This window comes from Paroedura picta, chromosome 10, assembly GCF_049243985.1.
Source record: "Paroedura picta isolate Pp20150507F chromosome 10, Ppicta_v3.0, whole genome shotgun sequence".
Classification (NCBI taxonomy): domain Eukaryota; kingdom Metazoa; phylum Chordata; class Lepidosauria; order Squamata; family Gekkonidae; genus Paroedura; species Paroedura picta.
Window position 1 is genome coordinate 82,027,121 of NC_135378.1, and position 24,487 is coordinate 82,051,607.

At 46.6% G+C, this 24,487-nt stretch overlaps 1 protein-coding gene and 1 long non-coding RNA gene across 3 annotated transcripts; one reads left to right on the plus strand and one right to left on the minus strand.

Annotated features, from left to right (window-relative positions):
* The first annotated feature begins 965 nt into the window (after positions 1–965).
* DCK (deoxycytidine kinase) lies at positions 966–14,027 on the plus strand. 2 transcript variants are annotated; one of them, XM_077301156.1, is made up of 8 exons: positions 966–1,468; positions 3,743–3,858; positions 7,365–7,561; positions 8,565–8,712; positions 9,568–9,683; positions 11,212–11,311; positions 12,254–13,424; positions 13,542–14,027. In XM_077301156.1, the coding sequence occupies exons 1-7, from the start codon at positions 1,402–1,404 to the stop codon at positions 12,278–12,280; spliced, it is 771 nt and encodes a 256-aa protein (XP_077157271.1). In that variant the 5' UTR covers positions 966–1,401; the 3' UTR covers positions 12,281–13,424; positions 13,542–14,027. The 2 variants fall into 2 exon arrangements, with proteins under 2 accessions (XP_077157271.1, XP_077157272.1); XM_077301157.1 differs by having other exon boundaries at positions 970–1,468; positions 7,368–7,561.
* A 2,557-nt stretch (positions 14,028–16,584) lies between these two features.
* LOC143819475 (uncharacterized) lies at positions 16,585–24,202 on the minus strand. The gene is made up of 3 exons (XR_013224985.1): positions 24,081–24,202; positions 21,508–21,591; positions 16,585–19,806 (listed from the first exon to the last, which is right to left on the minus strand). It is a non-coding gene; the product is annotated as an uncharacterized LOC143819475 (long non-coding RNA).
* Between the last annotated feature and the right edge of the window lie 285 nt (positions 24,203–24,487).

Consider the following 24,487-nt stretch of genomic DNA (forward strand, 5'->3'; position numbering starts at 1 on the left):
TTTATTTATGAAGAGAAACAATTATATAGAAAGAGACAGACTGCTAGCTGTTGGCTGCAGTCATTCTGTTCACTGTTCTGGAGGCAAGCGGGGAGAAAGTGTCAAACAAGGAGGAAGTCTCTTGTTGCGCCAATCAGAACGCTGCAGAAGATAATTTGAAAATCACTCGGAAGTTTCTGTTCTATCTATGCTAAATATACATCTCCTTTAATGCCCCCTGCAGGACACCCTTTATATTCTGTTCAATTATACACACTGCAGATATTGCATATTCCGACAGAACAGACCTATTGTGGCTTTCAGTGAGCACTGTGGCCACAACTGAGATCTGCATGCCTCGTTCTAAGGGCAGGGGCCTCAGTTAGGCACAAGACCACAGTCCACCCTCGCAAACAACCATTTTCTCCAGTGGAGGAGATCTCTGTAGTCTGGAGACGAGCAGTAATTCTGGGGGATCTCCAAGCCCCACCTGGAGTGTGGCATGTGCAGGTAAAACAAGGGAAGCAGCTCCCCCCAAAAAAGATGCAGCAACTGGAAAGTTTGTGCTTAGTGCAATCTCATCAAAGAGGGGGTCGAAAAACCAGAGCCTCCCTTAGGGTTGCCAGCCTCCCGGTGTGGCCTGGAGACCTGGAGAAGCGGCATATCCAGGCGACAGAGATCAGGTCCGCTGGAGAAAAAGGCCGCTTTGTAGGGCGGGCGGCATGGCATTGCACCCACATGACGCACAGGAAGGGGTTCCCATCTCAAATCCCGCCCCCAGCCTCCATCCTGAAACCTCCAGGAAGTTCTAAACCCAAAGTTGGCAACGGAAGCCCGGAAGGATGAATTTGCGGCCTAGGAAGGGGGGAAAAAATCCTAGTTTAGTTGCTAAGGCGACCATGCCGATCGATGCATTCGCGGCTCAACGAGCACGCCCTGCGGCTCCATCCATAGCTCGGCGCTTGATTAAGGCACCTTTAAGCCGGCGTCTCTTTCTCCGATCGGGAGGCGGCCGCCTGTGCTGTAGAAGAGAGGCAGGTTGGGGTCCGTCCGCGGTCTCGAGAGGCTGCTCTGACCCTCTCAGGCACCCGTAGGGAGATCACAGGCCGCCTGCAGAAGAAAAAGAAGGAGAGGGGTGGGGTCGAGACCCGGCAAAATATGCAAATTAAGCATTGACGACCCAGAGGGGAAGAGAAGGAGGCACAGGAAGGAACTCTCGGTCGCACGTCACGACGCGCCGTAGCCAATCCGGAGCGGCCGCGCGCCCCGTTCGAACGCCGGCGCCAAACGAGAGATTGGCGCGCGAGGAAGACGCCGGGCCTGAGGGGGGGAGTCCGCGCGAAGCCCGCGGAGCGCCCCTGTTTTGTCCTTCCCCCCTTTCCGTCTCTCGAGGCCGCTCGGGTACCAGCCACCGTGGTCTCCATGGCGACCCCACCGAAACGGAGCCGGGCCGAGAGCATCAAGAAGATCGCCATCGAGGGCAACATAGGTAAGGCGAAGCAGGGCGGGCGGGAGGCGCTCCCTCTCGGCCCCTGGCGGGAACGGAAAAGGGACGGAGGAGACCCGGCTTCTCCCCCCCCCCCAGCCTACCTCGCGGGGTTGTGGTGAGGGGAGCAGAAGCCCGCAGCCTGCCCCGAGCTCCTTGGAGGAAAGGCGGGATAAAAACTGGGCAGGGAGAGGGACAAAGGCTTGCAGGAAAGGTGCGTCTTGGAGGCTCTCCAGGTCCCCCTTTGCTGTACTGGATTCTAATCCTGCTCTTCCTTGGAGAGGCGCAGGGTGGGGGGGACTGCTGCCTCATCCCTTGTGATGAATGGAAGCCTGAGTGAAATCACGCCACAGGCTCCTTCTTGTTAATAGGGCATAATTAATAATGCCCTATTAATAATAAGTATGCCTCACCTTACTCAGTTTCTGAGATGGTGGAATATTTGCAAAACGCGTGAGAATTTATTCCTGGAATTCACAATTTTGAGTCCAGTGGCACCTGGAAGACCAACAAAGTTTTATGTGAGGTATAAGAGATAAGATTCCGTGTGCATGCATGTGGAAGCTTTTCCCGTGAATAAAACTCGATTGGTGTTCAAGGTGTTCTGTTGCGTCAGACCAACTCACCTACCCACCTGAATAAAACTGTGCTGAGGGGTGACTTCTCATCCTTCCCTGTGGATGGCAGCCTGTAGGTGGGGGTCTCATGTCCCCTAGCATTACCACTGCATAGATCACTTCCACATATGTTTGGGAGGGCTGACACCATGGCATTGCAGCCTAAAGTCCCTTTCCTCCGTAGGCCCCATCCCCAAAATTCTCAGAGTTGCCTAGCCTGGATGTGTCAGCAATACCTTCCCCCCATCCCCCATGGTTGGCTAGCAGGGACCTGCCAACCGTATCCTTCTCCCTACTGTGTTTTCTTCTTTTTGTTTAGGAGGCCATGCATCATTCTACAAATGGCTTGCAATAAACAAGAAATAAGGAATTACTGGTGCAAACTCAGAGAAAAGTGACATCATTTTAATATGTTACCTCTTAAAGATGCTTCATGCCTTTCGCATAATGCTCTGTGCTGCCTCTGCTGACAGCAACATTTGCTTTTGGTTTGAGTGCCTCCATAGATCTGTATTCCAGTTTTTCCTGTTTCTTCTAAATGCTACCTGGAATGAATATTAACAGTCATAAGTCCTGATGGCGCTAGAACAATTACAGCCGATGAATGATATCCATCTTACCTCAAATATTCCCTGGCACAGCAGCTTTGTAGCGAGCCGAAATGCGACAGTGGGAGCATTCCCCATTTTTGTATTGGTGCTGAAAGAAAGCAGCCCCTGTCAAATTGATCAGGAGTCCCAGTAGCAAAAAAAGGATCGGTTCCCACCTCTAAGCTAGTGTCAAAGTTGTAATTTTAAATAAGCTTTATTACGCTTCGCAGGTCATGTGTTCTCTTCAGCGGCTTTGCTTCTGGTCACTCATTATTTGAAGTTTCCCATGAGAGCAGGCTTTCTTGGTCATGGTTGCCAAAAATTTGGGACTCCCTTCCCAGGAAGGATTCCTTGCACCAGACTTGACTGTCATCCCATGTTTTGATATTGCCGTGAGGACCCTAATCAGGTGGAAAACTAGCATCCAAATGTTTTAAATAATAGTAAGGGATGCAAGAGAATAGTACTCGCCCTCTTCAGAATAGTATAAACTACCCTAAGCCACTGAAGTAATGCAGGGTATGCCCTCTAAATAGATGTGTAAATACATATTTGAAATACCTGAAACCTTCATGGGACCTTATGGAGAGCACATGTCCACCCAGTGCCCTACCAGCTGCATTGGCTCTGGATTTGAGACTGGACCAGATTCAAGGTTTTGGATATAAACTTTAAAGCCTTAATGGTCTGAGACCCTCGTATTTATGGGACTGCTGCTCCCACTGTATCCCCCGAGACTGTTACACTCTAGTGACCAGAATCTGCTTAGTGTCCCCAGCCCTAAAGAAATAAAACTCGCCAAGGCCTTTTTGAGCCTGGCCTGGCCTTGTGGAACGCTCTGCTGACTTACATCAGTGCCCTGTGGGACCTCGAACTGTTTCGCAGAGTTTGTAAGACAGATCTGTTCCACCAGGCTTATAGTTGAAATGTGCAGGGGCCATTCAAACTGCTAGCCCCCCTACCCAAGAAGCCACCCTACTGGAACAACACTGAAATGATATATGTATGCTCCCATTTAAATGTATTTTAATAATTTATGTGTGACATAAGCATGGTCCTTTCCTCTACAGCTGCAGGGAAGTCTACCTTTGTGAATATTCTCAAGCAAGCCAGAGAAGAGTGGGACGTTGTTCCTGAGCCCGTAGCAAGATGGTGTAATGTTCAAACATGCCAAGATGATTGTGAGGTATGACCTGTGAGTTTTACATGATCAGGGAATGGAAAACTTGCTCTTTGTGATGCCATCAATTGTGGGGTGGAGCAAAGAGGTGAAAACAGCCACATTTCAGCCTCTGGTGGTTCTGGTTTTAACTTGGAGCCCTCACAGTTCTATGGGATTTGGTTCCTTTCAAAATGAATCTGAAGAAGTGTGTGTGCATATGAAAGCTTAAACCCAGAATTGAACTGTGTCGATCCTAAAGGTACCACTGGAGTCAAGCTTTCTGTGGGTTCAGACCAACCTGGCAACCCACCTGAATCCATCTAACAAACTGTTGTACGATTGTTGTATAAAACCCAACTCTTCTAGCTATTCTACTGCAGTCCTACACAGCTACCCCCTGAAACCTGCAACTAGTGTTGCTTGTTTTTCTTAACATTTACTATTCCCTTTCCCTCTAAATCAAATTGCAGAACTATTCCATTTGTTCCCAAGAGGAACAGAAATTCCATTTTAATCAAAGCTTTTCACAAAAGCCTCTTTTGATGACATCACTGCTTTAACTGTCACCCAGCCTGCCCTCTCGTGGTCGAATGAATGGATGTGGCTGGGCGTTCCCTGAGCCATGTAAATGAACTTGATTATAGATGCCAAAGGTGTGGATCTGCATATTTCCCTTTATCCTCCCCCCTCCCAAAGCACTACAGTCCTGAACCAAAATCTGTTCAGGGTTCTCAGCCCCAGAGAAGTGAGACCTTTTTCAGCCCTGGGCTTGACCTGGTGGAATGCTTTGCCAGTTGAGATAATCAGTTCCACAGGGCCTGCAAGACAGCTGTTCTGCCAGGCCTGTGGTCGAGTAGGACAGATGCACTATAGGAGAATACAAAAACAATATAGCAAAGTGAAAGAAACAAGGAACCATGTGGCCATAATATGAATCTGTGTCTTTAGGAGGTCAATGAAGAAAGGGTAAGTCAAAAGTCTCTTATGTTTAATAATCCATGGACAAGTATGTCTCTTTCAAGCATTGCTTGATCCTGAAAGCTGAACAAGGTTCTGGTAAATCCTCGTTTCAAAAAGAGATTTCCTCAGCAGCAAAGCCTATGAGGCATAGAAAACATGTCTAAAAAGGAACCAAGTTCAAAGTTGCTGTTTTAGCTTTTCTAGCTTCAGTGATCAGTCAGAGGGACTGCTGCCTGTTAGTGCATCTGTCCTCGGGATCATTCATCAGCTGGTGTCCCTAGAAGAACCCAAAAAATCCTTTACTGGAAGGAGCATCTGCTCCCACCCAAGATACCCTCAATAGTAATAATAGTAGTAATAATAATAATAATGTTTCACATTGTATATGCAATATTTAAGATACACTAGTGGCAGATGGATTGCTTTGAACTGTTTTATTGTAAATTGTGATTTTAAATTGTAATATATTTATGAATTGATGTTACCCTCCCTGAGCCCTATGGGAAGGGCAGGTTAGAAAAATAATAATAATTATAACTAATATAGAATGCGTGTTACCAGCCCTCCGTCATCAGGAAGCATCTGCCTCATAATATTGCACTCAGAGACGTTCTGCCTCGCGCATGGTTTCATGTGCCTGCTGGCCTCATTGAGAACGAGTTCTGAGCAGCCAAGTTTTCGGAAATTTCATGACAAGCAACTGAAACCTTATCTCTTTAGCTAAAAAGGCTGGGAGATGTCTTTTTCTTAAGCGTCAGGACTGCCCGTCTTATTCTTTGCCTACGCTTGGGAGAGATGTCACAGCGGCTTCCAGGCGTCAGGCCGACAGCTGCTGCTGCTTCGCCTCTGACCAGGCAGACAACATCTGCCGGGCAGCTGTGCTTTAGTTGAAACTTTCTTTCAGTGCAAGAATCAAAGAAACCAAGAGTCGAGCTTTCCCTTTTTTCCCAGCCTACATTGCAGGCCTTTGGAGTAAAACGTCTTGAAAGCCAGTGAATGTTAAGCACCAGCAAAGCAAAGCCCTAGGCTCTCTTACAATACTGTTGTTGGCATTCCAAATCTTTCCTCGCTTCTTAGGATGTTATTTGGAGAAGAGCTGTCCAAGACTGGCAGCTCCTTGCCAGCAGAGGGCACTTGTGTACCCTTCCACAGGCCTCAGACTTAGCAGGAATGAGACTCCCCTTACCCTGGGTTCTTCACCTCTCACCCGACCCTGTTCCTTTCAAACTCAGGAGCAAGAGTTGGCATGCCCTTTCTGCCCTGTTTCCCTCTGGCTTTTTGTGGGGCCAGCCACTTGGGAGGTTCCACCCCTCTGGGAAGCTGTCGCTGCAATTCCCATCCACCCCCAGCATCCCAGCTTCCCCATATCTCCTTGTTTCCCCACCCCTGGCTGCCCCCCAGCTCCTCATCAGGCAATTGGCCATTCAAGGACAGTAGAGCTACGGACTTTATCTTAAAGATGCCGCATGCATTGCTGCTTTGGTTCTTGGGCAATGAGGGGAGCTCAGGGGTCACTCAGGTTCCCGACAATGCTGGTAAGAAGTTCTCTCCAATGTGCTTGATTTTTTATCAAATGTATACGTCACCGGCTCCTTTCACCTGTTCTTGGGGGCAGAGGGGTTCAAGGTGAGGGAAGAGTATATATTCCATAAGCACACTCATTACGGAGTTCTTCTTTAATGGCTGGATTTGAGTCCCATCGCATCTTAGAAACCAGAAGGGTTTTCAGGTAGCTTCAGAGGGTAGCTGTGGCGGTCTGCACTAGAAGAAGCTGGGTTTCAGTCTACTAGAACCTTAGATGCCAAGAAATGTTTCAGGGTATCAGCTTTTGATAGTCAAAGCTCCCTTCGCCATTCCTTATGCTGGACTATCTGTGAGGTTTTTTTTAAATCAGTCATGAAGTAGAAGGGGTGTTGTAGAGGATGCTTGTAAAAGATGCAGAGGTACTATGCATGTTGTCATCTGCCTGATTAGAGCAAAGAGGAAATGCTTGTGGCCAGAAAATTGGCATCTGTAGCGAGATAAGAACCCCATGTCCCTGTTCAGCCCCAAGGGTGCATATGTGTATGCATTCTTCTGAACTTGTGAATGAACTCAGATTCCGCAATCTCACATTGGAATTTTCCTGTGAAGTTGTTGTTGTTGTTTAAGGGCATCCTCAGATCTAGCAAAGGAAGCTTTGGAAGGGGCTGATGGGAATTTTAGTCCATGGACATATGGAGAGCCACAGTGGTTTATCCCCTGAACATCTTGTTGGTCTTTAATGTGCTGCTGGACTTGGATCTAGTTCTTCTACCATAGATCAACACAGCTACCCTCTGAAATTATTGTCTTTGACAAGAATACCAACAGAATATATTACCTTCCTGGAATGTTTGTGCCCAGCTTAGAGCATATCAAACCCAGTTCTCCAGGTTAGAGGCCACTGCCCTTTAACCACTACACCACACTGTAAGTAAATAAAGTGGTAACGTGGATCAGAAGGAGCTCTGTTTTACTAGAGCAGTCCTGAGAAGGGAAAAGAGACCGCCACTAAAACATGTGGTATTTGGCTTGTTTTGTGTTCTAAGCAGGAGCTGACGGCCTCGCAAAGGAGCGGCGGTAACTTACTCCAGATGATGTACGAGAAGCCGGAGAGATGGTCTTTCACTTTCCAGACTTACGCCTGCCTGAGCAGAATCCGGGCCCAACTGAAATCTCTTGAAGGGAAGCTCAAAGAGGCAGAGCACCCCGTCGTTTTCTTTGAGAGATCAGTTTATAGCGACAGGTATGATTTTTGTCTTGTGCAAGTACTTTTCGCAGTTTAAGATGCTTCCCGAACAGCCTCTCTCGACTTTTTTTTACCATTGAGAAACCCCTGAAACATTCTTCAGGCTTCAAAAAACCCCAGAAGTGTTGCGATTCCAGGGGTGGGCAAACTTGTGGCCCTCCAGGTGTCCATGAGAATTGTAGTCCATGGACATCTGGAGGGCCACAGTTTGCCCATCCCTGGTGTAGACTATGGCTGTGAAAGCATAGCTATGGGCATTCCCATCCAGGGCCCTTCCCAATCCCACCCCCTCCAGGCCCATCACTGGCTATTGGGAGAAGGGGATAGGTTGATATGACCAATAAATGTTTAACATATTTTAAAAATATATTAAAAATGAATTAAATCCCACCCATTTGGGAAACCCTTCCAGGTTTGCCAAGAAACCCCAGGGTTTCACCAAACCCTGGCTGAGAAAGCCTGTTCTAGAAAGTACTTGGACTTTGACCCTCTCCCCAAAGGGAAGTTATTCTGTAACTATAATGGAGCCGCTAAGCTTCTTTTTCACTCACCCACTCCTGGTTTGATGCTGCGGCTGTCATTTCATGCTGTTTGTGCTAAAACAATTTGATGGGCTTTCATAGAATCATAGAAACCAAGAGTTGGAAGGGACCTCCTGGGTCATCTAGTCAAACCTCCTGCACTGTGCAGGACACTCACAACCTTCTCACTCATCCACTGTCACCTGCCACCCCCTTGAGCCTTCACAGAATCAGCTTCTCCGTCAGATGGCTCTCCATCCTCTGTTTAAAAATCTCCAAAGATGGAGAACCCACCGCCTCCCGAGGAAGCCTGTTCCACTGAGAAACTGCTCTAACTGTTTCATCTGACTCGCTCTAAGTCATCCCTTCAGCTTCTGCTTTCTATCATTTTCACCTCTTTCCTTTTTAATATATGCAGTTTCTGGAAGAATACAGGATTATATTGAGTTTAACATACTCTTTTTTTTGTTGTTATTAAGGTACATCTTTGCATCTAATCTTTACGAGTCTGACTGTATGAACGAAACAGAATGGACTATATACCAAGACTGGCATAACTGGATGAATGAGCAGTTTGGATCCAGGCTTCATCTGGATGGTATTATTTATCTCCGAGCGACCCCCGAGGTGAGAAAAAGGACCTGAGCTGTAACAGGAATGAGAGCTGATGAGACATTGTTAGCCCTTCCTCTCTGTTAGATTGCTCCTATCGTGAAATAGACGTTATAGGTAGTGTATTAACCCTTGTCAGTGGTTTAGTAAAGGTGGAGGCAGCTAAAAAGATACTTAGAAATAAAACCATAAAATGCATCAATAAAAATATCAATGAAATTCAGCTGTACAGCACCCTGAAGGGGTATAAAAACAGCAAAGAACGCCATTTGAGCAGAAGTTATAAAATTGTAACTGTAAAAGCACTTAGAAGGAATGCTGGCCATGATACCGCTGAAAGGGATGGGATTAAACATAAGTTAAAAATGACGTAAGAAAGGAGAAATGTTTTGGCATGGGGCCTGAATGTTGGTAGGGTAGGAGCCAAGTGAGTGGGAGTGTTGGGGGCAGGAGGGGGGTCATTAGAAAGATGAAGTTGGCCCTTCCCCTGGTCCTTGCTCTCCTTCGAAAGCAAATGGCAGACGATTCCATTAGCCTTTTGCTAATGGTCAGGTGATTGACTTGCCTGTCAGTATACTGTGTTTTGTGTCCTGGTATGTATATGTATGCTCCCTCCCCCTCCCATTTAAGCATAAGGTTTTCTCACTTTAGGGTAGCTGAGTACATAGCACAATGGAGGGTGGGGAATCTAGGAACCTGCCCAACCACTATGACAATCTTTGGTGGCCCTTCTTTGGGTGTCATCCAGCTCTTGTCAACTTTTTTTCCCTGAAGGAGGAATCTAGTGTGTTGTTGGTTTTTTCCTTGTAGAGACAACCGAGTTCCATTTCGCTCTGAACATTCCTCTTCGTTCTTGTCTCCTATTTTTAGAAGTGCTTGAACAGGATTTACGTGCGTGGAAGAGATGAAGAACAAAGCATTCCTATAGAATATCTGGAAAAGCTTCACTACAAGCACGAAAGCTGGCTCCAGCACAGGACGCTGCGGTAATTTTATCTTCGTGGTCGTCTGTTTCTAGCACCTGCCCGTGTCATCCCACGGCTTTTCTGATTGGACAGAAATCCGTTGGGGACTCAAAACTCAGTAAAAATTAACAAGCATCTCTCATCAGCGAGTTGTCATGTTTAAGAGCAGCAGCCTGTAATCTGGAGAACTGGGTTTGATTTCCAAATCTTGCACATGCAGCCAGTTGGGTGACCTTGGGCTAGTCACAGTTCTCGTAGGGCTGTTGTTGCTGAGCAGTTCTCTTAGAGCTCTTTCAGCTCCAGTTATCTCACAGGATGTCTTTTGTGGGGAAAGGAAGGGAAAGGTGGTTGTAAGCTACTTTGGAATTCCTGTGGCTAGTGAAAAGTGGGGTATAAAAAAAGAGCTGGTATTTTTTTTATATCTCACTTTTCAATACCCCAATTGCTATTGCCTTCCTCTCCCCGCAGCAGACACCACGTAATGTAAGTGGGGCTGAGAGAGCTCTAAAAAAACTTGCTCTGCAAGAACAGCTCTAAGAGAACTGTGAGTGGCCCAAGGTCACCCAGCGGGCTGCATGTGGAGGACAGGGGAATCAGACCCAGTTCTCCAGATTAGAATCTGTCTCTCTTAACCACAGTACTATGCTTGCTCTCAACCAACTCATTGTCTTCTCTGTGTCCCAAGTGCACAGTCACCGGATAGTTACCCTTCTCAAATCTGGACACAGAACCTAATTTTAGGATTCTTTTTCATGAACATATATAGCAGTGAAGATTCTTAGCCTTGACATTTCTTTGTTTAGAATTCATCTGCTAAGTCTCTGTCCTCGCTGCTCTTTGCTTATATATACATTTCTCAGCTGCATCTTTTGACAGTTACTCACTTTTATAACGCTGTTCTTCCCAAGGCCTCTGTGTCTGCTGGTGGAGAACTTGCATATAGTGAGTAATTATGTTACCTTCAACGGGTGTACCACTGAATATGTGATTTTAAATCTACATTGATCTATAATGATAATAATTATTTTATTTTTATTTCCAGGCCTTCCCTAGGGAGGGTAGAGCCTAAAAACATTCCATTATAAATACATTACAGACATGCAATGAAGCACTGATCCATTATCAATTTAGTTTAAAATTTTAAAATTCTGTTAAAAGTTGCCTCCTCATTGTTGTTAAAGTCTTCCCAAGGGGAGGGTTAGTCAGTGTTTCTGGAGGATTATTTTGGATGGATGGTTCTCAGGTGGTGAGGCCAGCATCTTGTTGATTTCCTGGCCCCAAGTGTAGCTCCTGGTAAAACGGCTTCATCTTGCAGCATCGTTGGAATTGTTTGATACCCCGGACTGCTCAGATCTCACTAAGGAGAGCGTTCCACCAGGCGGGGTCCAGGGCTTGTCCCCAGTTTCCTCTGTCAGGTGAATATGGGCTGGCTCATTCTTACGAAACAGTGTATGCAAGTTGATGCTGGTTACTGGTGCATCCTCCGTAATGTATGAGCAATCCTCCTGTGTCTCTAGTTTCCCAGAACCCCTCTCTAATCTCTTTGCAGAACGGACTTTGACTACCTGCAAGAAGTTCCAGTCCTGTCGCTGGATGTAAACGAAGACTTCAAAGGCAACAAAGACAAACATGAAGATATGATTGAAAAGGTAAGCAAAAAAAAAAAAAATCTGGTTGAGAACATTGGCTCTTTGCTTTTCTGACCATCATAGTCATCCCATGTATGCTAAGAGATGCTCCTCTGGTGCCCATGGCCAAGATCTGAGAACAGACTGGAGATCTGTGGGTGGGTGTTATAGCAACCTCTCTAGTCCTAACGCAAGAACCTGCTTGGGGTCATCTGGAGGTAGACAGGCTCTGCATCCCTGTGTTTTGGGAAGCTTCCCCCCCCCCCTTTAAAGCCTCTCCTGTGGTAGATTATAATTCTCCATCACCTTGGGAGCTCTCTACCATCTACCAATGCACATTGGTTTACCCTGTACTCCCCTTGTCATTTTGCTATCAAGGCACAGCTGATTCGTTTAGGGTTTTCAAGAGACATTCAGAGGTGATTTGTTCCATTGCCTGCCTCTGCTTTAGAGACCCTGGACTTCCTTGGGGGTCCCCCGTCCAAGTACTGCTTAACTTCTCGGACTAGTTGGGGCCATCAAGGTTAGCTGTGCTTCTAAGTAGTCCACATAAAAGCTAAATGTTTGGCAAGGACATGCAAGGCATGGGCATCTCATTGTGCCCAGTAATGTTCAATGCAGGGGTAATCAAACTGCAGCCCTCCAGATGTCCATGGACTACAATTCCCATGAGCCCCTGCCAGCAAGCTGGGAATTGTAGTCCATGGACATCTGGAGGGCTGCAGTTTGACTACCCCTGGTTAAATGGAATGCAAAATGGTGTCAAGTCATAGCTAAGTTCTGGTAGCCCTGCTGGGTTGGGAGTTCTGTGGAATCCTGGGATTACACAAGAGCTCCCCGGGGGTTATGGGGCCTTTCTCAGAAGTCACTGGAGCCCACTTCCCCTGTTGCTGTACAGCAGGGATTCCCAGCTTCTCAAAAGAATTAACGTCTGGCACTTTGTTTTTTTCTTTTTCTTTCCAGGTCAAAGAATTCTTGAGCACTTTATAGCCCTCCTGGAAACCCGTGCTGAATCCAAGCCCTCCCATCCTCCCGTGCGCCTAGTTTTGGGTCGTAGAGCTCCGCTTCTGCTTTGGATTTCCTTAGGGCAAAGGTTCCGCTTCATTGTGGTTATCTAATTACGACAGTGAACTGTTGGATTTCTTTTTTTTTTTTTTTACAATATTTATCTTGCATCCAGATTTCTTAGATGTAACGTTTGCAAAGTAGAGTTAGGCCATTGCAGCGTGAAGAAAAGCTGAGTTCACGGATTCCTGCATTGCGGCTCTGAAGTAATTCAGCAAAACCCCGGTGGTTTCCCCAGAACGGGTCTTGCGGAACTTAGGGGGGGCTGGGGTCCCTCCCGCACATCTGGATGCAGGAGCTGCCGTTGGCCCCTGTGGCAGAACATGTGTGCACACCTGGCAGTACTGCAGGATAGCACTGTGCGCCTGTGTGCTTCTGCTCCCACGCATGCGTGCAGTGAGCCATAAATTCTGGACCACTAAGTATTTATGCAAGGGTGATGATGAATTCATGAAATATTGTAGGCAAGTTAGCAAAGAGCAACCCCCTCCCCGAACACTCCTGTCATGGCTGGATGGGTCTTCAATCAGAAATTGTAAGAATGTTTTTAAAAATTACTGTAAAGGCTAGGACATTTCCCCCCCAGTAACGTTTTATTCCCTTTTGCTTTCTCTCGCTTCTGTGAAGAGAAACGTCTAAAAGTTCACCGGCATTCACTGCATTTGCATTCTCTACCATAGGAAGGGAAGGAACAGCATTAAGTTAGTCGCATTCGATTTCTCGCTGAGCCCGGCTTAATTCTGCCTTCCCCTTTGATTCTTTTTGTTAAAGCCAGGACTCTGAGCAGAAACCTGAAGAGGCAAGGAAGGGCGTCAGGGACGATTCTCTCTCCACATTCACTCTTCCTTGTTTTAAATATTTTAATGTGCACATTTAGTACCTCCCTTTCCTTAATGGAGGCTGCTGAATTGTCCCTAATAATGGGTTGTTTACACTTTTATTTGCCCCCAAATCCGAGATTGGCCCAAACTGAAGTCGTGTTTTGTAAGGTCAGCCATCAAGAGACCAAACGGTCCTTGCACGGTGATTGGGACGGCGAGGGCCTGGGGAACAATCGTGTAGGCCAGGGGTAGTCAACCTGTGGTCCTCCAGATGTTCATGGACTACAATTCCCACGAGCCCCTGCCAGCGTTTGCTGGCAGGGGCTCATGGGAATTGTAGTCCATGAACATCTGGAGGACCACAGGTTGACTCCCCCAGGTGTAGGTGACATACCTGTTCTTCCGTCACCCGAGCGCCGTCTTGCTTCACCTTACGTAGATTTTCACATCCCCCAATTGTCATAAACCTGGAGTCGATTAGAAGTTTGTAAATATTTATATACTCATGATGTTTCCTCTTTGGGTGGTTTCAGAGAAAGGGAAAAGAGCTGCCATGTTTTGTACGAATTTCTGACCCATTACTTCATAGAACGTTGTTGTTTGTTTCCGGTCAGCTAATCCCGCAGCCACTCGGCTCCATAGGAAGGCTCGTCCTCGAATAACTAATGCTGTACATGTACTTTTTTCTCTTTTTACGCAACTTGAAATATTTTAAGTCACAAAGACTGGCTGTGCTCAGCCCCTTGGCGGCATTTTTAGCACCCAAAGATTCGTCAACGCGAGCATTTTTTGAAGTTCGCGTGATCATGTTTGAAACTGTTGTTGACTGAAATAAATATAGAGGTATCCTTTTTTGTCGTGCTCTGTTCTGCCCACGAGTCACGGTCCTTCACAGCCTCCCAGCCCTGGATCTTGGTTGAAGTTTCAAGAGCTCACGTATTGTTGTTTTTTTTAAATCTCTTTCAAATCAAGCCGTCAGGAAGTGGGACTGCTCTAGGCTGACTCCGTATTCAGAATTTCCACAGGCTCCACCAGCACAGAGTAAAAGGGGCATGGAAAAAGTTTAGCCATTTCAGCTGCCGTCCACCTCTCTTCTCCCACAGATCCTGCAGCTGTTTTGTGCGTAAATAGTCCAGCAACGACCGCCTGGCCGCCTCCTCCCCAACCCTGTCATTCTTTGCATTCCCTGCTGCAGTTTAAATCTGACTTCCCGAGCTGCAAACATCTCAAAAGCCTAGCCTGCGAGAAAGCATACTTGAGAATTAGGGCGACTTTTCTCAATTTTTTACCATTGATAAACCCCTGAAACATTCTTCAGGCTTCAAGAAAACCTCAAAGTGGCCCAATGGTGTAGAATATGGATGGGAAGCGGAGGTGTGTTCACACTCACCTGAGGTCCCTCCCCTTCCCAGTCCTTCCGTAGATAATCATAAAGGTAAAGGTATCCCCTGTGCAAGCACCGAGTCATGTCTGGCCCTTGGGGTAGTGCCCTCTAGCGTTTTCATGGCAGACTCAATACGGGGTGGTTTGCCAGTGCCTTCCCCAGTCATTACTGTTTACCCCCCAGCAAGCTGGGAACTCATTTCACCGACCTCGGAAGGATGGAAGGCTGAGTCAACTTTGAGCCGGCTGCTGGGATCAAACTCCCAGCCTTATGGTCAGAGCTTCAGACAGAGCTTCAGGCTGCCTTACCACCCTATGCCACAAAAGGCTCTTATATATGGTCATATCACCCAATAAATGTTTAACAAGTTTTTATAATATATAAAAAATTAATTATCTCCTACCTGTTCAAGAAACTGTGTTTCAGAAAGCCTGAATTAGAGTGTAGTTAGGATCTGGGATAAGCAGGAAATGAGAGAGGCTATGTTGAAAGAGTAAAGTGGGGCCTGTCTTGATGGGCAAAACGGGCAGCAGAGGCGTCGAGTGGGATGTTTTTGGGGGGGAGGGAGGGGAGTTGTGTGACTCGGGTAGAACATCTGGTTGGCCCGCAGAAGGTCCCAGGTTCAATCCCTGACGTCTCCAGTTAAAAGAATAGGGTGGGAGGTGATGTGAAAGATCTCCACCTGAGACCCTGGAGAGCTGCTGCCAGTCTGAGTAGGCAATACTGGTCTTGATGGTCTGATTGCAGCAGTTTTCCCCGACCTGGACGGCCCAGGCTAGCTCGGTCTCATCAGATCTCAGCTGCTAAGCAGGGTCAGCCCTGGTGAGTATATGGGTGGGGGAGACCAAGGAAGGTCAGGGTTGCTAAGCAGCAGAGGCAACCTACTTTGAACTCTCTTGCCTTGAAAACCCTACAGAGTCTCCGTAAGTCATCTGTGACTTGATGACTGTTCCCATCACCATCATGCCATGACAGGGTAAAGACATTAACCACCTCTTCAGTTGGGGGCCATTTATTTATTTATTGTTTGATTTATTGACTGCCCCTCTCCGAAAGCGGACTCAGGTGGTTTACGTCGATAGATGAAAACGTTCACAAACAGATGAAACATCCTAAAAATTGTAAAGTACCAGGCAAAACCACTACACCCCTGGTTGTCGAAATTAGGAGTGCGGACTTCTAATCTGGCATGCCGGGTTCGATTCTGCGCTCCCCCACATGCAACCAGCTGGGTGACTTTGGGATAGTCACAGCACTGATAATACTGTTCTGACCGAGCAGTGATATCTCTCAGCCTCACCCACCCCACAGGGTGTCTGTTGTGGGAAGAGGAAAGGGAAGGCGACTGTAAGCTGCTTTGAGACTCCTGGCAGAGAAAAGCGTCATATAAGAACCAACTCGTCTTCTCCTTGTATCCCACCCCCCATTCCTTCAGTTTGGACTGTAGGAATTGCCTGTGGACCCCAAGGTCCAGCCTCAAAGAGAGGGACGGAGCCCTAGGCCACCTTGACCTCGACCCTCCGCCTGGCCGAAGAGTTCTGTCTTACAGGCCCTGCGGAACTATGATAACTTTGTCAGGGCCCTAATCTCAGATTAACTCTGTATTTACTTCCCCACCCAGCCCCAAGTCTCTCATTTTGTTAGACTAATCTCTCTCCTTCCTTGCTTCCCCCCCCCCGCCCCCCTGCTCTTCTTTTTTGATAATAAAGCTCTGTGTCCTGATAGCTGCCTGGCACAAGGTCAGCCCGTGGGTTCCTGGCCGCTGTGCCGCTTCATTGTTTTGAAAGCAGAGTCCATTGCCGAAATGAAGCTTTGCAATTCCTTAATGGTTTGCACAGACTGCTCTTGGCTAAGCTCCCCTCCCCTCCCCCGCATCCTTTTGGGACCTAGCACAAGTGGCGGAGTTGCAGCGGAGCAGGTGGAGACGTGGATTCATTCTAATTTTTGAAGTCTCAACAAGGTCTAAAAATAAAACGGGCTCGTGTAGCACTTTCTCCTTCCAACGAGGGTTTATTTTATCCCTTTTGAAAAGTTTTGTGAAGACGTATAATAGGCAGTGTACACTAAGAGGGAGGAGCCATGGCTCAGTGGGAGAGCATCTGTTTGGATCAATACCAGGCCCCACTGGTGGACCTCCTGATGGCACCTGAATTTGGACCTGATCCAACATGGCTTCACTGATGTGAAGTTTGGCTTAGTGGTTAGGAGTGCGGACTTCTAATCTGGCATGCCAGGTTCGATTCTGCACTCCTCCACATGCAGCCAGCTGGGTGACCTTGGGCTCGCCACGGCACTGAGAAAACTGTTCTGACCGAGCAGTGATATCAGGGCTCTCTCAGCCTCCCCTCCCTCACAGGGGGTCTGTTGTGGGGAGAGGAAAGGGAAGGTGATTGGAAGCCACTTTGAGACTCCTTCGGGTAGAGAAAAGCGGCATATAAGAACCAACTCTTCTTCTGATGATGATGATGATAGACCCAAGGCCAGATTCAGTGCAAGGCAGCTTCATGTATCCATTGGCTCAGTGAAAGAGCGTCTGGTTCACTTGCCAGTGGCCACAGGTTCAATCCCTGGGAGCATCAGTTGAAAGGATCAGGCAGCAGGTGACCCAAAGTCCTCCACTTGAGACCCTGGAGCGCTGTTGCTGGTTTGAGTAGTTGGTACTGACCTTGACGAGCCTTGCTTTTCACTGCCCAAAGGAGTCTCAAAGCGGCCTTCCCTTCCTCTCCCCACAACAGACACCCTGTGAGGTAGGCGAGGCTGAGAATGCTCCTGACAGGACTGCTCTGTGAGGAGACGAAGGTCACCCAGCTCACTGCATGTGGAGGAGTGGAGAATCAAACCCAGCTCCTCAGATTAGAAGCCGCCTCTCTTAACCATTACTCCACACCGGCTCTCCAGTGGCACCCCAAAGACTAACAACATTTATAGTCAAATGGCACCTTTAACACCATGGAAGTTTAATTCTGAGCATAAACTTTCATGTATACTGAAGATACACTTGAGGAAATGTGATGATGATGATGTTATCTGTTCAGTCGTGTCTGACCCTTGGCAATTCTATAGGGAAGTCTTCTCCATGTGCCCCTGTCTCTGACCGCTTCTTTCAGTTGGTTCATGGTCATCCCTGTATCGGCTTTGATCGTGTTGAGCCAGCGGATCCTTTGGCGACCACGTTTCCTTTTGCCGCTGACCATGCCGAGCATTAATGATTTTTCTAGCGAGTTTGATTGCAGGATGTGTCCAAAGTAAGTGAGCTTCAGCCGTAATATCTTCCCTTCCAATGACAAAGTTGGTTTGCTCCTCTCTCAAACTGTCTTGTTGGTAACTTTGGCTGTCCATGGGATTCGCAGCATTCGTCTCCAGCACCATAATCCAAAAGCATGTATTCTCCTCTGATGAACTGTGCATGAAAACAAAGGCTTATCTGAAAATGCATCTGAGGAAGTGCCCTTGCACGCAAGCTTATCCCCAGATGTAAACTTTGCTGGTCGTATAGATGCCACCGGGCTCAAACTTTGTTCTGTCGTTTCAGGACCAACACAGCTACCCATGTGGATCTAACACAAATTTGTGGCATGGGAGGAGCTGTCGCAGGTCACTGCTCACAGTGACTCTCAAAAGCTCCTGTCCTGCCACAAATATTGTTCATCTTTAAGTTGCTATTGAACTCTCATTCTTTTCTACTGCTACAGACTAACACGTCTACCCATCTTGGTACAAAGCCAGACAGAGACGAAGGGATCACAACAGCGGGAAGGACATGGTAGCATCCCAGAAGGATCATCTCTGGAACTGGGCAGCTATAATAAGAACAGCTGAGTTTGCTGATGATACCCAGTTATTCTGGCAGTTATGTAGAAATGGACAACTGGGTGACAAAAACGGCAGATGCCTACCAGTATGGGTTTTAAGCTGTCTTTTAATTTTCTATGACTCTTTAAAACGGGCTTCTGGGCGGGGAGCTCACTCCCTGGTCCGTGGCGGCAAAAAATGCAGTGCTCAGAATTCTTAGGAAAGCATTTTTAATAAGTGCTGATGCAGATAGCCCAGGCTGGCCTGATCTCATCAGGTCCCAGAAGTTAAGCAGGGTCAGCCTTGCTTAATATTTTGGGTAGGAAACCATCAAGGAATGCCAGGGTCACTGAGATGCAGAGAAACAGTGGCTAACACTGCCTGCACCCACAAGACGGCAGATCTCCAGGGCCTCTGGAATTGGCACGCAGATTGAGAAAGATGCCGTTTCCTTGCTGAAATTTATATTCACCCGATTTGAATTCTGCCCCTGATTTTGGCTGTTAAAAATTTTGGCTTCTAAAAAAGAGAGAACTGGATGGAAGATACGAATGAGCAACCGTTTCATGGCTTTCACATGGATTGGCAAGATTTAATTTCGATTGGTGCCACTGACATTTGGGCTTTCAATTTAATTCTGAAGCTGCAACGGCTCATTTTATTTGGGAACATTAAGTAACGCCGTTCGTGTTTTCAAAACAGATCCTGCTATCGTGAGGACATGACATTTTTTCCCAAACCCACTGAGTTTGTCATCTCAAGGTATTCGTTCCAGGACATGAACCCGAATTGCTTGTAGACATTTACTGATTTCTGTAGATCAGTTACAAGTTTAACCATCTTATATTGCCGGGGGTTTCGTTGAAGATACCAAAAAGCCCTGTTTTTAGGTTGGGTTTCTATTATCGTTGGTTCGATATGTTTTTTTTTTTTTAGTGCCGACAGGGAAATGACAGTCATTTCAAAGTCATGGCCAGAAGAGATTACTTATTTGGGTTTAAATCAGATTATAAAAATCCATCCCTGAAAATCTCATTTGCATCCAGGTTCGCTCGCTGGGTATAATTGACCTTGGAAGAAGAATTGCCTTCCCTCAACCTCTGGGGTGAGAAAATGCCATTTTCCACTGGCATGCCTTAAAATATTGCACACCTGGACCTGGATGACCCAAACTAGCCAGGTATTATGAGAGCTCAGGAGCTAAGCAGGGTTGGCCCTGTCCAGTCCTTGGATAAGAGACCCCCCAAGGAAGCCTAGAATTCTTGCCTCTGCTTAACCCGTTGCCTTTGAAAACCCTGTGAGTTGGTTCCCGCTTGATGGCCCTTGAAACACACAAACACAACACAATCCACAAAACACTACTTTCCACGGGCTGTGCCAGAGGTTCAAGATCCTTAAAGCGCTTCTTCTTGTTATGCCGGGTTCTGCCACATGAGGTCACTGTGCGTTCAAGGCTGTGAGCAAAGTTGTTGAGAGAGAAAAAAAACACACGGTTTAGCTGATTGGACAAGGTCAGGTCTCCACGTTCCGGTGCTGCAAAGCAGATGAATACAGACCCTTCTGAACAGAAAACGTTTAGGATTTTGTGAACACACAAGTTAAGCCCTGGCACCTTAAGCAAAAGTGTTCTCAAAAGGTTGGAAGCTATTTTGGGCGCCAGAAGGGCTTCTCCCTGACTCCCAGCTGTTTCAGTTCTGCAGCGAGACATTAATGCACAGATAATACTAATCCTATGGGTTCTTGTACGAGAACCCGTTGTCCAGGGCTGAATCTCTCGGGCTTAGATCCAGGCAGCTGGGAGTTCTGAGACTGGCAGGCGAGCAGCAAAACACCAGCAATTAAGTCTCTTAATGTGATTAATCGAGGTCACCGTTTGCAGCCATGGCTTGCCAGCACAATGTGAAAAGAAGTGCTTTTGTACACTCATCCTGAACCAGCGTGGCAGGGGCGCATGGTAATTGTAGTCCATGAACATCTGGGGAGGCACAGTTTGGTCACCCCTGGCTTTATAGTGTCCTATCTCCTTCTGCTGGACAGGTTAGGGCAGGGGTAGTCAAACTGCGGCCCTCCAGATGTCCGTGGACTACAATTCCCAGGAGGGAATTGTAGTCCACGGACATCTGGAGGGCCGCAGTTTGACTACCCCTGGGTTAGGGTGAGTGATCTTGAATCTTGACATTTTGGGAAGGGAAGCACTAAAAAAAAATTATCTTTCCCTGGCTCTTAATGTCGTGAAATTTTTATCATCCCTGCCCGACACTGAAAAGTTCCAATACGTTGATCATTCTAATGTTCCACTTTTGCCTTCTCTGCTGCTCTGAAATCAATTTTTTTTTTTTAAGGCAGAGCAAGTAGAATTGCTTCTAATTCGTACAGACTCGGTGACTGCACATATGATTGGCATCGTGAAGGTCCCAGGTTCATTTCCCAGCACCTCCACATAAAGGAATTAGGTAGTATTAAAGACCTCCCCACAAAACCCTGGAGACCCACTGCTGATCCAAGTAGACGTGATTGACATTGATAGGCCTACGGTCTGACTCAGCGTCACTCATATTGGAAAAACATCCTGTCCGTGCTCAGAGGTTCTTCAGTTTGATTTTAGAGGAGAGCTGTGTTACGAAGCTGTAGAGTTAGATTTGAGAGTCAAAGCAGTCAGATCTCTGAGGAAAGCAACTTTCCTTCTCAAAAGTTCATCCCCCAGAAAACTCGTCCGCCAAGATGCTATCAGGCCCGAATCTAGCGATCCTTCATTTTAGCCAGCAGCGGAGACCCGTCAGCCGTGAAGCAAGCAGAAGACATGAGTTTCAAGCTGGCGATGGCAAGCAGCTATTCCAATAAAGGACAATATCCCCCCCCCCCCCAAAATGTCAAACCAAAATCAAAAAGGACGTCTAGGTATTATCCCATTTTCGATGACTTCATCAGTGATAATCTAAATACATGAAAAATTATATAACATATAAGCATGCATCTCCATGCAAAATGCAAGTTAAATTTAATGCAAAAATAAAAAATGTGCCTTAATATTTATAAAGGAATCCTTTTCAATAGCTGAAATGTATCAGAACGATACTGATCTTAAAAAAGAAATAATGTGTAATTTTTTTAAATGTCCAAAACTGATGAATCTCAATTAGATAAATAAATTCTACCTCCTTAATCCTTTCCAGTGATATAGTCTGTGTTAGATGATTCACTCTCCATATAGTTATCCGCTGATCCAAATGAATAGAGGTCTGGTGAAAATAAGTAATTTATTAATAACACATAATATAATTACAAGAGCCAAATGTAGAGTGAGATCCGCTAATAAGAGACAGACGCCTTGTTAATTTATTTAATTTATTAATTAGATTTGTATACTGCCGCTCCCAGCGAGCTGGCTCGTGGCGGTTAACAATGAAACATCATATCCCAATTTGAAACACCCCATAAAACAATCACAATACAAATCTACAATAGAAACAATTTAAACACCCCATAAAGCAATCACAATACCCCCCAAAATTACAATTAAGATGGTGAATGTAAAAAGAATGTCCCCCTCTGAAAAGGATTGTTCTTGTACTTGATTTTTCAGCGTATTCACGTCAAATTAAGAATATTATTTCCAAACATTGGCCTATGATTTCTCAACTAAAATCAAGACCAATTTTTGCGTGGAAGCGAGGGAAGAGCCTTAAAAGTGCTCATTTCCCAATCTGCCACCTCCGGAGAAAATTGGCTCCCGGCTGGTTGCTTTCAATGTCCAGCTTGCAGGTTTATGGATGAGGCTGAGAGTCCTAATTTACAGGTGGAGGATTGTGCTATCGTTACGAATAAGTCTGTTTTGGTGTGAAAAAATTATTTTTGGAACATTGGCCTTTATTGGAATAAATAGTCGTTTGCCATCGCCAGGTTGACTCATTTCTTCTGCTTGCTCCTCTATCCTGGAATTGAAAACAGTCCCTAAAACGAAGCCCTGCAGCTTAATTGTAACGGCGTGCAAGGTTTGCAGACTTCCACATCTCTGGCTCTCCACCTGTCCGTGGACTACAATTCCCATGAGTCCTTGCTGGCAGGGGCTCATGGTAATTGTAGTCCGCGAACATCTGGAGAGCCACAGTTTGGTCACCCCTGGCCTTATAGTGTTCTCTCCTATCTCCTCCTGCAAGACAGGTTAGGCTGAGAAGTGCGACTGGCCGAAGGTAAACCACTGAGCTTCCATGGCACAAGTTGGGATTTGAACTCGGGACTCCCAGGTATTAATCGAACACTCAGTCCCCTTCCCACACTGGCTCTGTACTTTGCCAACTCGAACCTTCCCTTCCCCCTTCTGAATTTCAAGTGGCTTTAAAGCTACGGTATTCTTTCTTGAAGCTCTGCTCGTACCACATCACCCTGTGCTTCTTGGATACTATAAATAGGGCCGGCATGATCAATATTCAAATGGATTCAGAAAGAGTAGGGCAGGCAAGATGAATTATGAGAGCCCTAGTACATTAGCAAGTTAAGAAGTTGTAAGGTAGGAAATGGATTCCTCAAACGTGACTGTATTAGGAAAAAATTATGAGGGGTTTTTTTTTTCACATAAGCTGTCTGCTATTTCCATTTTCTTTTTAAGTAGCATCCCATCTACATTAATTAATTTATGTTCCTATATAGCTTTATTTATTTTTTAATGTTATGAAAAACAGTATTCCGTGGATTGAATGAGTGGAATGTGTCTTAAACGTTACGGGTGTTAGCCAATCAGTGCTGTACACAGCTGGCTTTTGTTACAAGATCTGGTTTTTCTTCCAGTAACTGATCCACAAAGGTGCACGTGTACAAAATATGATGAGGGGCCTTCCAGCCAGCTCCTGTTATTTCTGTCTTCACCCCAAATGCTATGTTATTTCGGTCTTCACCCCAAATGCTTCCCAGTGGTGCAAAGAAACCTAGCCCAATTTCACAAGCAAGCCGATAGTATCCAAACTGTCTGTGACTCCTCCACTTAAAGGCATTTTGAAAGAGCTTATTGAAAACATCGGCCAAGTGTAGTGGGGCAACCATGACTCAAGAAGATTCTGTGATAAAATAGATTAAGAAATGCCTGTTTATAGAAGAGTTGGTTCCAGCGCGTTTGGATCCAACGCTAGGCCTGATCAATCCACAGGATTCACGTGGCATGCCAGTCAGCCAGCTCCTCCACATGCAGCCAGCTGGGTGACCTTGGGGTACTCACAGTTCTCTCAGAGCTTTCTCAGCCTCACCTACCTGACAGAGTGTTGTGCAAAGAGGAAGGGAAGGCAATGGTAGAAGAAGAAGAGCTGGTTTTCATACCCTGCTTTTCACTGCCCAAAGGAGTCTCAAAGCAGCCTACGATTGCCTTCCCTTCCTCTCTCCATAAGAGACACCTTGTGAGGGAGGTGAGGCTGACGGAGCCCGGGTAGTACCACTCTGTGAGATCAGCTGTATCCGGCCTGAGTCTAGCTCAAGGTCGTCCAGCTGGCTGCATATGGAGGAGCGGAGAATCAAACCAGGTTAGACACCACTGCTCTTAGCCAAGCAGGGAAGAAAACCATGTGGCTCCATTTGGTTTTCAAGAGACCTAGCACTGCTCTACTTGAATTTTTGGGTCATGTGCAATTATTACAAAGCTGAGGAAGTTTCACAACGTAACTAGCAATGACCTGGGAATCCAGCCTGATGCTCCTGAAGATTCTGAAGGCAAGATTTGCTTCTCTTCGTGCTTAATGCTTACCTCTGGTAGGACCGTAGGGATTCTTCTGTTCAGATGTACTGAGCCCTGCAGCTTTCTTCCTCACTCGGAGGCTGCCAACCCACCCTACGAGGCTCTTTCCTTGGCTGTTGTACTTTCCTACATGTCCGGGCCTTGCTGGTTTGTCCAGGAGCCAAGGGGGAGTGAGCTGATACGGACTAGGAATTTGGCTGGGCCCCAGGCCCAATCTGACTCGATGGAGATTGGGGGCTCGTGTGGGAAGGACTGAGAAATTCCTTCCTTACTGGAAGAAGGAGAGGGGTGGTGGGGGTGGCGGCTGGCCAAGGAGGATTGCACCATAGCTGGGCTGATGCCACTCGAGGGAAAGGAGGGCAGATCCTGGGAAGGCATGCCGGGGCATTGTTGGCGTTAACTCTTCCCATACCACT